Source organism: Terrapene carolina, unplaced genomic scaffold (genome assembly GCF_002925995.2).
Source record: "Terrapene carolina triunguis isolate 2854851 unplaced genomic scaffold, T_m_triunguis-2.0 Scaffold66, whole genome shotgun sequence".
Classification (NCBI taxonomy): Eukaryota; Metazoa; Chordata; order Testudines; family Emydidae; genus Terrapene; species Terrapene triunguis.
This window is the reverse complement of record NW_020664417.1, coordinates 33,209,923-33,222,502: the sequence shown is the minus strand read 5'-3', so window position 1 is coordinate 33,222,502 and position 12,580 is coordinate 33,209,923. Positions and strand designations below refer to the sequence as shown.

At 38.6% G+C, this 12,580-nt stretch overlaps 1 protein-coding gene across 6 annotated transcripts in view; it reads right to left on the bottom strand.

Annotated features, from left to right (window-relative positions):
- PALLD (palladin, cytoskeletal associated protein) overlaps positions 1–12,580 on the bottom strand; it is a 321,293-nt gene that overhangs the window by 32,381 nt on the left and 276,332 nt on the right. For 4 of the 6 annotated variants that reach the window (XM_024194956.1, XM_024194971.1, XM_024194988.1 and 1 more), the window contains 4 exons: positions 8,677–8,812; positions 7,510–7,611; positions 6,887–6,937; positions 5,198–5,419 (listed from right to left, as the gene is read on the bottom strand). In XM_024194956.1, coding sequence (XP_024050724.1) covers positions 5,198–5,419; positions 6,887–6,937; positions 7,510–7,611; positions 8,677–8,812 — 511 coding nt within the window. The remainder of the gene's footprint in view (positions 1–5,197; positions 5,420–6,886; positions 6,938–7,509; positions 7,612–8,676; positions 8,813–12,580) is intronic. The other 2 variants (XM_024194963.1, XM_024194980.1) reach the window with 1 other exon arrangement.

Below are 12,580 nucleotides of genomic sequence, written 5' to 3'. Positions count from 1 at the left end.
CTATGCACATACCTTACACAGGGAGGTCAAGAAGGCTGTGCAGACCAAAAGCCAGGCCAGGAAGCTCTAGGAAGAATAGAAGAGCTACCCCGTATGCCGCCTTCTTTTGAGTTTACTGCTTGTAAAAGTGCATGGATGGAATGCAGCTACAGACTTACCAAGTTGGTGTCAATCTGGGTTTAACCAGAACAACAAAACCCTATCAGGAGAGGGTGATTTGTGTTCAAACCTGAACCTCTGGTCAACTCTCTTTCTCTCTCATTGTTTCTCTCTAGGCCCTGCCATACAGCCTGTATTTCCATTCAAAGAACTTTCCCACTTAGAAGAAAATATATGTGTTCACAGTGTTATCATTGCCTATGAGATGAAGGAAAAAGGGCTACATCCACTTACTATATGTGGGCTGATGTGTTAGAACAATAAATGAATATGGATTTCTTTTTTACAGCACAGTACATATAGAGTGAAATTTTTCTTCCCCTAGTCATGAAACCAATAGGATTATTAGCATAAGGCAGGCAAGGTTGTCAGGAGTGTTATTTCTGTAGTGAGAAAAATGTGTTCGGAAGTTTTCCAGCAACAGTCAAGCGACAAAGCAGAGCAAGATTCCAGTTAGATTACAATCTTCCAGGTTCTTCATATTTGCCAACTCTTCAAAGCCAATAATTCATTCATTTAGGGGAGTGAATGAAGGACACTTTTAAATTTCACTGAAATACAATAGACTAGGAAAACTGAGTGGAAATTTCCTTTAAAAATAGTTACCATGTCTGGTTCTTGTATTGACAGGCATTATATGTCACTATAAATGATTTCATTTCCTCAATAGCTGGTTATACTAGTTTCCCATTTTGTCTGTCAGCAGGCTTGCAGAAAATCTATGGTGTTAACAGATTTGGTAATGTTTTCTCATTTGCTGACAGAGCTTTTACTGGAGACAAAAGATATTTGATCATTTATAAACATATGCTAATGGTTCTGAACAAGGACATAGCTGCAAAAATGAGTTTTAACTTGTATGCTTCACATGTTTCATAATGTTACTTGACATTAGTTGGGCTTGCATTAAGTGGTAATTATTTTGTAACACACTTCTCTCATCACAGAATCAAGAGACATGCCAAGAATTATTAAGCAGAGGCACCTATTAACTGTACCTGTTGTCCCAACTTGATACACTGATTGCTTAATACTCACTTCCACCAGGTAGTAACAAAGTTCCCATCTGTGGCTTTTTATTCTGAGTGAATTTTTAATGTAACCCTTATCTGTTGTGGGTTGATAAGTAATGGTACCATCACTATTTCTACTGGAAACAAGGGCCACCTGTATGGTAAAATATTTTCCTCATATGATACCTTGTAATAAAAGGTACTATTATGTAGTCATTGACCTTACATTTGGATATTGTATATTTTTAATAAATTTTCAAAAACTGTGTAAGTGAATGTATTAAAAAAATGGTAGTGATTTTTGACCATGTACTGCAGATTCGGTTATTTTTAAATTGTGAATGACATCCACCCCTGTGCAGAGAGGCCAGTACAAGGTCTATGCACACTCACGTCTCACTTAACCCCTATTTTGAGGTGAATATTTCTCTGTGTGGAATTATCATAATCATAAAGACAAATATCCCTCAAAAAGAACATTTCCTCTCTCACACACATTGATTCCCACTTTAACCAGAAAACAACTATCATGATAGTTATAACCAAAGGAAATTCAGATTTTAGAAACATATCTAAAGACAGAATTTTCACATCAGTATTCAACTTACATGGCATGTTCAGAAAAAAGAAAAATCAAACCAATAATCCTATTTACAAAGATCCCTTGTAATGAATGCCACATTTTAGAAACACCACAGTTCCTCCCAAATCTATTCTTTCACAGACTATTTGGGAAAAAGGTGATTCAAGTTGAGTAAATAGTTTCCAGGCTTTCATTTGCCAGTGTCAACATTTCCAGCATCAGGAAATGGCAGTATAGGAGCTCATCTCAACCATCAACCGTTTCAAAATTGCCATCTTGACATACTTAAGCAGATAAGGGAAAGAACATGTTCTGGTAATTCCAGAGAAGTCCAGTTGACAAGAAGTTACCCAACAGCAGTGGAAATGATTCCACCCCTGGCAACTGAGCAAATCACACATGAAGCATCTCCAAGTAAACTGAATAAAAGGTCATAGCCCCAGCAGTGAGGATGACAGACCACTTTCAATTTATATATTTTTAATATAATGGAGAAATGGAGCATAATATCCTATCACAACATACTCATATCAAGTAATGCACTAATTTAGAATGCAGTGTTTTCAGGGAACAGCCAATTGAATGCTCTCCAAATATAGGGAATGACCATAGTTCACTATGGTCCACCCAAACTGTGATTCGTAAGCCGTGGGCAAAAAGCACACTTCTCCATCAGACCACACACCCAACTACAGTAACCTAACGTAGTTGGAAACTTTTCTGTCCTGATTCATCTTCCCATCTTAATCAGCGCCCATCAAAGTGCATAAGAATTGGATCAGGCCTGAAGTTAGTTCTGGCTCCTTAATGGACTAACCCATACCACATTGAACTTTGTACATTTTAGTTTAGGAAACTTAATTTTTTTAATACTACCTGTGGTTAATTAAAAACTCCCTCTTTGATCTCTTCTATGTGCAGTGCTGCCCACTTGTTTGCATCACTGTGTTTCTCATTCTGTACACACACAAGTATTGCCCAGAAAAATTAGATTGAGGAAAGCCAATTCTAAGCATTGTTCTCAGCCTCCCAAGGTCCAAATGTGGGACTAAGCTGAAACGAAGTACAAGAATAAATAGTACACAAACTGAAAAGGCTATGGGATTATTTTCTTCAACATAAATAACCATAAAACTTTTTATGATTCAGCCATTCTAAAGTCAATCTACACTAGTAAAAAGTGCAGCAGTATCAAGTACATGAGGTGGAATTAAATTTGAGTTTCAGAGAGCGAATACAAAATTAAAAGAAGTCTGGGGTCCATGGCCTGCTGAGTTGGTTCTTGAGATCCAGTAACATCCCCTCAGTTTCCTAAGAATTTAAGCTTTTATTTCATTTTTTATTTAAGTGAGATTTCAGCAGTGCTCAATGTTGGCTTAACTGACTTCAATGGGAGCAAAGTGTTTTTGGAAATCACACACTAATATTTAACTATGATGGTTGTGAAGAAAAACATATCATTATTCTCTATCTTCCTGAGTCCACAGTCTCACAGCCTGAATCAAGAGCTCAGAGATATAACCTTCCACTAATTTTTCAATGGGGTGTTGAATCTGATGTCTAATTATATCAATTTAATTATGTCACTATGGTTATCTGGTCACTGCAAGAAGGCGATGTCCCTTTGGAATTTGCCATGATGACAACAATGATGACTACAGTTAACTATAACATGGAAATCCAGTGTGGACTGCACTTAACCACCGGGATACATTCTTTAGGATTACATAAACTATTAGAGATGGAAAGGTATTAGGTCTGTGATACACAATCTGTGGCTACTCATTTCAATCTTTTTCTAGAGAAGCAGACTACCGGTAAGAATAGGTGAAAAAGTAGGAAGCACAGGCATGTTCTAGATAAAATGAACAGATGAGAAGTTTCAGGAGCAGCAGGCCAGGAAAGCTTTCGTCGGTGACATAAAGAGGGCTGCTATTTGTAAACGTCTCTTTGGAAGTACTTATGTTTGTGAACAGATATTTCTTCTATTTGGACTCTGCAGGGATCAAAGTGACCACAACATTGCGTAACAGACTCAAACTGTTCAAAAATAAAGCTCAGAAATAAAGCTGAACATCAAGAAGTTGCTTTCAGAGAAGCTGCGCCAGTTTTCCCAACTCTAGTCCTTCCCTGGCAACACTCCAAACACATTTGGTCTTTCTATAATTTTGTGTAACACTGCATGCTAATAGCACTCTATAAACACATTTTAAAAATGTATAATTTTCCTCAAACTAAAATCCTAATACATTTATTATGTAAATTATGTAGCCCCTTGCATTTCTAGCAATTTACCAATCTGGCCTTCACTGCTGTGAAGGCTGGGCTTCAATGGAATAATCTAAATGAAAAACAGTATCTAGCCACAAGGGGACACTGTGACAACCTGCCGCACATTACTGCTTTCCTCCCATCTTCCCCTACCCAGCAGGACAATTATGAAGGTACTTGCTTTATGAATGAAGCCAACAAGGAACCAGTGCTGCTTTTGTTTTCCAGTTACCTAAATAGGTCAGTAGATTACTGGTTAATCATTAAAATTATTAAGCACAGCCTACTAAACAGGACATTTTCCTCCACACTAATTACCTAGTATCAACAGAGATTTAACATTTTCCTCAAAGGAAACCCATCCTGAGTGCTGTGCACCAAACCAGGAGATGCTATATTGTTATTTTTTGAACTTTAAAAATCTAAAAGAAAACAGTGATGCTTGGCAGAAATCTTTGCCCAGTCAATGACAGTTTCCTTTGACAAGACTTCACTGGAAGGTATGGTGGCCTTTGAGAAGATTTTCAGATGAACAACAAGCTTCTGTCATTAAAAAATAAAAATTACAGAAACATGAGGAGCACCATTACAATGTATCAGAAACATATGGGACAATTTTTGTAAGTAACCTAGGAATCTAAGTCCCATTTTCAAAAGTGACCTAAGTCTCATTGACTTTCAATGACAATTAAGCTCCTAAATCACTTTTGAAAATGGTTCTTAGGTGCTTTGGAAAATTTTAACCCCATTATATATGGCTAAGGTGACTGGGAGATGGTTAGCTGTGCATCTTTAGAGATAAACCCCAAGATGCAGACCCTCAGCTGATGCAAATCACCATAACTTCACTGGCTTCAATAGAGCCATGACAATTTCTGCCACCTGATTCGGGGGTATGGATCAGCGTTCACGTTGCACTCCCCATCGGTACCCAGCTGCCCAGGCTGTGGAAGCTAATGATCAAACCAGTGGACCAAATTTGGTGATGAAGTTCATGTGGCACCTGAGGCACATTGCACATATGCTAAGAAGAAGATGCCACCTGAGGACCTGCCCCCAGACAGAAAACTTAATATTCTTATAATACATAGAACACTTGTTATTACAGAGATAACCAATACAATAATCAGAAGTTTCCGCACTTCTAAAGAGATTTCCTCCATCCTCTCACCTTTGGCTTTGGATTTCCAGCCACTCTGCATGTAAATGTGACTGACATTCCTTCAAAGATTTTGTAATGTTTCAGCTTCATCTCAAAATATGGTGCCACACTGTTATCAGTGGGCTCATCTCCATGCTGCACCTCATCATCCGATTCCTCCACAGGAGACCTCTCCAGGCGGTATTCAATCTCACTGATCAGTCTCTGCTCAAAGCTGGAGACTTTATACTCCTACCGAACAAGGAAGGTTCACGTTAGTATCTGTCGTCATTTACTACATAGTATGATATGATTCTAATGAATTTCTTTCCCTAGGTCTTTGACAATTGGTTAGGATCTTACATATAGAAGGAAATCGTATTATGTAGAAGAAAAACATAACAATTTGTGCCCAAAATGAATTCGTTATAAAACAATGAAAACATCTGGTACTAGGCATACATTTTATTTTATGTTGTCCTAGGGTCTAATTCATAAGAAAGAAAGAAAGAAAGAAAGAAAGAAAGAAAGAAAGCCATTGGTTGCTTTCCTTCCTCTCTTTTTTTTTCCAAACACACAAAGCATAAAATCATATATTCTTAAACAGTTCAGAAAGAAAAAAACACTGATTTTTCCGGTAGGGTGTAGGCAGATTTAGGGTGGGGTTTGTCTCCAGATGGCCAGGAGACCATATGGTTCACAGCTGGAGTTTGTGAAGAACCTTATTGCAAGTAGTACAATAAAAATACCATTATTTTGTTTACATTCTCCCTGAGCAGTGACAAAACTACATTACTGGCATATGACGACAACTGCCATATTTTTCTCATGTCTCCAGCCCCAACCCAGTTGCTGCCACAGATTGCCCTTGCTTAAAAAACAGTGACACACACACACACACACTATACAGTATATTGTTTATTTCACACTAAACATTCCCTATATATATATATAGGGAATGTTTAGTGTGAAATAAACATATGGCATATGACGACAACTGCCATATTTTTCTCACGTCTACTGATTTGTACCCATACTCTGCATCTAGACATATTTGAGGTGGGCTTTATGGTGAGTGAACTGAAGACTAGAGAGCAGCAGAAATCTTTATTTATCATTGATTTTCTTAGGCTGTAGAAACTAGAACACCCTTTTGTAGGTTTTATATTCTTTCTAACCATTCTTTTTCTTATTACTATTGGTATCTCATGTAAAGTCTCCTTTCACAGATCCTCCCTCTACAAATTAATTTGATCTGGCTGATGACATTAAGCCCCTCATCGCTACCCCCTGACTTGGTTATAGAAAATAATGATCACTTTGTGCAGGAAAAAAGTGAGAGAAAAGTTGGATTTGGGTTATAACAAACATTTTTACCTATTTCTTTACAAATTTTCCCATGAAATTTTATCCAACTATCTCATTCTACATTACTTAGATGAGCCAATGCAGGATGCAAAGCATCTTGCGTCAATGGATCTCAGAATTACTGGGGAAAGACATTTGTACAGAGAGCTATAATGGTAGTGTTGTTAAAGTTAATCTGTCTGCAGTTGCTTACTAAATATTAAATTAAACACCATGTGTGTAAATGCACCCAGAAATAAGTTATTAATGTTTGACCACTGCAGTGTTATTAAAGAAGGAGGGTAAAGGTGAAAGGTACAGGAGACAAAAAGTCAATAGATAAAAAAAGCAAGAAAGAAGAAAGATGAAAACCTTTTGATTATCCACAGGACTCATTATAGAAGCATCAAGAGAGCAAGCTTCCTGTAAGGGCAGAAAGAAAATGAAGGCTAGCAGTAAGAAGATCAAGAGGAATCCACTACAATTTCTGGGAGTTCTTTCAGAAGAAAGTAATGCATGTGGTAACATAAACAAATGAATGGCTGAACAGCAACACTGGCAACAGAGCAAAAATGGAAAATGGGTTACTTGGCTTTTTAAACAGACTTTCTGCTACACTTCTGATTTTGGTTTGCACACAACAGTACAGATTACATGCATAAAAGACAAGTTAGTCTCAAGATAACAGAGGATGTATTTTTGCCTTGAGAAACTGAAGGGTCAGGATAGGATAGGATAAAAAGAAATGAAGCTCAAAGTGGGAAGCAGACATTTGAGAACCCTTTCATCTTATTCAGTGTGGAAAAACTGAGCAATAAGCATGGTATTCTCCACTTGATTGCTTTTGTGTATAACTCACAACTCCTTTAGTCAAATCCGTCCTGTCTTGTGTGTATCTATCCTACCATACGGAGCTCTCTAGTAGAATGTTGTCTGAAAGGAACAATGAAAAGGAAATGAGTATTTTACTGTGCAAGTGCAGAGTTATGTAGCACCTGTGTAGTGGGCTCTTCGTCTGGTTCCTGTATATTAAAGACAGTTGCAGCACTGTCAGCACCCAGTAGTCGACGTGCCATCTTCTCCTCATATGTTAACCTCTGAACCAAAATAAAACAAAAAAAGGGGGTGGGAGGAAAGGAAAGTGGGGAAGGGGAAGGGGAAGTAAAGGAAAGTTATTTTTTCTCTTTTAAAAACCACACAGCAGGTAACTTAAAGAACAACCAGTGTTCACATGGGAAAATCTGAGAATCATTCAGTTTAGCAATAAGTTAGCTTCTGTGTCATATTTTCTGTAGTGCTCAAATGTATTGCTGAGATGAAAACAGGATCTTTATTTCTTAAAAATCCATCTCCTCTTAAGTTATTACTCTTATTTGTGTCATCAACATAATTTCCACAGAAAGCAATTACACTCCCAAACACAATTACCACTTCAGAGGAGAAACAAGCAGGTCTCAAAGCCCAGGCTCCAGCCCAAGTGAGAACATCTACACTGCTATTTTTAGCCCCATAACCTGAATTGACCTAGGCTCTGAGACTCGCTGCCATAGGTCTTTTTTTTTTCCAGTGTAGACATACCCCAAGAAACCTAAGATCCGTTGATTATCAATGAGATTTCAATGACTTCTATATCACTTAGACGCTTTTGAAAATTTTGCCCCTCATTTACAAAATGGGGATGATAATCTACAGCATTTAAGTAACCTTCATTATTTAAAATAAATCACAAGATGTCAATAGCTGATTCTTAGACTACTTAAGGTTTCAAAGACACTTAAAACAATCCCTTAACTGAAAAATTCACACAAGGTTTGGGAAAGTTGGTGTGTCTGAACAACAGGTGAACTTTCTCAAAGGTAAATTAGAGACTAATTTTATTTACGTCTTACAATGCATAGAGAAATAATTGGCTCAAAACCTTGTAGATGTGCACATGGCTAATCTGTAACCACATGCTTCCTATCAGCATTTCTTCCAATTGTTTGTTACACCCACTTGTTTTGTCTTGTCTTAAAATTAGATTGTAAGGTTTTTGAGGCAGGGACTATGCCTAGTGCAATGGCCCTAATCCTGATGGAGCCTCTGGGCACTATTGTAATACAAATAATAAATTATCTGAGAAACTATGCCCAATCCCCCCGTTACATGTTAGGTTTAAATACCGGCTGGCCATTGTTCAAAAGTTCTTCCTTGAAACGAAGTTTTCTTTCCAGGTCTTGTATGACAGCATCTTTTGTCCCTTGAATCTCTTCGTCAGATGCTATCCTAGCAGTTCTGCCTGTTTTCTTTGGAAATCCCCTGCAACACAATACAAGAAAGTAATGTTTTTTATTAAACCATTAAGATTTTAAAATATCTGGGTAAAATCCTGCCCTTACTGAAGTCAATGAGTTTTTGACATTGACGTCAGTAGGGTCAGGATCTCACCTACCCTGTCCAAACTCATGAAATTCAAGCTGTGAACCTGATATTCTAATTTTTTTTTTAACTATATTCTTTGTGTTGTTACCACAGTTGTTACCACAGTTATCAATAATAATGCAGAAGCTTAGTTGAAGTCATACAATTGTTCTTCTAACTCACTTTGTTGTGATCTGAGGGTCAGTTCTATGGCAAAAGTTTAAATGTTTGTTTTTGATTTTTTTCTCAAGCATTAGTTCAAATAGGAGTTGAAATGGTGCTGAAGCGGGTGCCAACATAACACATACACAAAATAGCAAGCAAAGTTAGCGATGACAATACAACAAACATGATAACAGCGCCTGTAAAGAAGGCATGACTAGTTGAGCAAGAGTGAAAGGGAAAGGGGGGTGTGCACTGTACATACTGTTGCCCCTTTTCGACCTGAATGGGTGGTCAAATTTCAGGGCCCTGGGGACATTCCAGTTGGAAGTACAAATTGGTGGAGTCTGGTATTTTTTTTGATGCAACTTTGTTTATTTACAAAGAGGTATCAAGTTCTGCTTCTCCAAATGCAGGAGAAACCAAAAACAAAAGGAGCAGTTTCTTAGCTTACAGCCCCCAGCCTCGTTTTGTCTTTGATCTCTAACTTTTTCTCAGGCCATTCCTCTGGGTCAGAGCGAATGGGTAGTAAAACAAGATGAAGAGCTTGCACATTTCAGCACCTGTAGGGTTGGCAGAGTAAAGATATGTATTTAACAGGACATATTGGGGCCCTGCTGAAAGAGGGCCGGGTTGAAGGTTTTCAGAAGTTTGAGTTTTACTTAACTGAGCATTCTGCAAGGTGGTGACATACCACCAAGCAACTTTAACTCTGTGTTAATGTAGAGTTTTGCCACTGAATTGCCTAGGAAAAGATATGTTATTGGTAGAAGTTAGTAGTCATTTAGGCAGCTGTTCATATCATGTCCCACAATTTGCATACTGAAACAGCCAGCACTGCCTCTCATAGGCTGGGCACCACCAGCCCGGCTTAAGCGGTCCCCGCAAGCTATGGCTCTGACCCATTCACTGTGTTCCCCCCTACAATTTAGCTCCCCCCCACACACACACACTGCAAGCAGAGGCTAGTAAAGTACAGATTTTCTCAAAAACCACCAATCCAAGGCTTGCCTACCACCGGTTTCCATTTCCCACCCCTTCTGCAGCTGCAACCCCTCTCCCTTTCCCGGTCCCTACCTCCCCTCAGAAGTCCTCTAGCTCCTCCCCATAACAAAAATGTTGGTCAGACTGCCTGCTGACTATTCTACTGTGTTCACAGTAAGCCTCCCCATAAATTAAAAACACGTTACAACAGAGAACTCATGTATCAAGCAACATGAGTTATTAAATCTTTATTGTACAGGTGTACAAAGTTTGGATTAGATATGAGCATGAGCCTGAACGTCTACACCACAATTAAACAGCCCCTTATTGTGAGCCCAAGTCAGGTGGCACAGGCCCCAGGTGTCTATTTGCAGTATAGACCCCTTAGAAAGGTCAACATTTAAGGAGAAGTTGTGATGCAATCTTAACTAGAGTGGTGTAGCCTCAGCACTATAATTAACCCATGTTACTGTTTGTGAATACATAGTGTGTAACAAAGTTTTCTCTTCCTTGCACAGCTGGAAAATGACACGGCAATACTGTTTCTGAAAGACTAGTCAGCCCCAGAGCCTGCTTTACACTGGGAAACTAAACCAGCACTGAAAGCACTTTTCAACAGTGTGGCCTCCTGATGGGAAAACAACTGTTTAAATGCTGGTATACAAAGAACAAAGCTGTTCTCCATACCATTGCAGAAAGCATGATCACACTTTCAGAAAGTCTCCGTCCCACTATCTGGAGTGATTGAAAATGGTTTTGTCTAGTCTGCACTAGCATCAAAACCATTTTCAGTACTTGTACAAGGGATTCACTACTGAAAATAATGGTTAAATTTTCTAGTGTAGACAAGGATATACTTATTCAGTTCAAGCAGTGTGGAACTGAACATTTCAGTCAGCCTCTGCATTTTTAAAACAGTAGCACACCAGGGTTCCCATCTGCAGCCTGATGAAGTAGCATAATGCCACTGTAATCTCTGATACTGGCTCAGTGCTGGATTTTCAACACCCCAGTTTTTGAGGGCTTTTGGATCTCTGATTTTGGTGTAGCCCATTATAAAGAGAAACGCTTTGCAAAATACGTAACTGGATCCAGGTCAGATTCCAAACATCCACACACTTTGGGGTGTTTAGACCTGGGGTTTTGGTCCGGACTCATTTTTATTTAAAAGTGAAACTTTTCTCCTATTGTGAAAATGTTAATGGGATGATAGAAAAAAATCATGCTCTCCTGGTTTGTGCTGTTGCTAGGAACATTTAAAATTATTTGGAATTTAGGATTCATAGATGATAAAGATGGAAAAAGATTCCAATTGTGTTAGAGCATCTCAGTCCATCTTCCTGTCAAAACATAACTAACTTGTCAACTGCTGGTGCTGGATCTTTTAAAATTAATAATAAAATGGAGATACCAAGTATCAGGTAGTTACCTGAAAATATTTCTATCAACTGCAGTCATGTTTCCAGGATAGGGGCAGGAGGTCATTCCTTATATATAGTCTTGTACTATAATTTTAGTGTTTATTAAGCTGATAAAGTAGAAATGAACTGTCAGAAACCAATACGAAAACAAGTTAATTGATGCAGAAGACTATAATTGGACTCTTTCTGCTTGAAACATTTTATATTCTGTTACTGAAAGTAAATTAATAGAGTGGGGAAATGGATAGGTTACTGTTTAAAAAACTAACATTTTCCACATCAGCTGGTGACATACAGGCTATTTTGAGAAGCAAATCACAAGTGACTAATATACAACAATACATTAAGAAACAAAGCTTTCATATCACATGCTACAACTTCATATTTTAAATCACTAAATTCAAGAAGCAGCTTAGCAAAATATATCTAGGTCTCAATCATCCCATGCACTAACTGGCACACAGATGTCCAAAAAGGTATAACCTACAATAAGCCCAAGAAAGTTATGCAAGTTTCATGAAAAGAGGGGTGTTATGCTGCCACCGTGCCAGCACTATTTCAGTTTTGCACAGCACATGGGAGCTCGCATGGAAGGACTGTGGTCACCCAAGGCTTAGGCTTGGTGAGGTCAAGGCAAGATAACATGTAACCGCCACCTTTCATTTAAGATAGTGGTAAGAAATACTATAGCACTTCTATAAAACAATAGCAGCCCCACCCAAAAGACAGGCACACTTCCCAGAACAAACTCATACATTTCACTGCCGAAAAACAAAGGCACATGTGAGACCGCTCAGGAATACGAACTATACGGGAGAGAGGGTTGGCTGAGTATTGGTTTTAATAGAGATGTGCATGTCAGAGAGAATGAGACAGACAGAGAGAGAGAAGCAGAAAGAAAAACACCACAGAAACAGACAGAGGCCCTGCGTACACTACAGGCACTACAGCTATGGCACTGTAGGAACTCTACCTCCGTAAGCAATGGTAGCTAGATTGATTAGGTTGACATAGCTGTGGTGCTGAGGGATGTGGATTTTTCACACCCCTGAGCACTGTCGCTATGTTGACCTAACTGTTAAGATTGGACCAGGATACA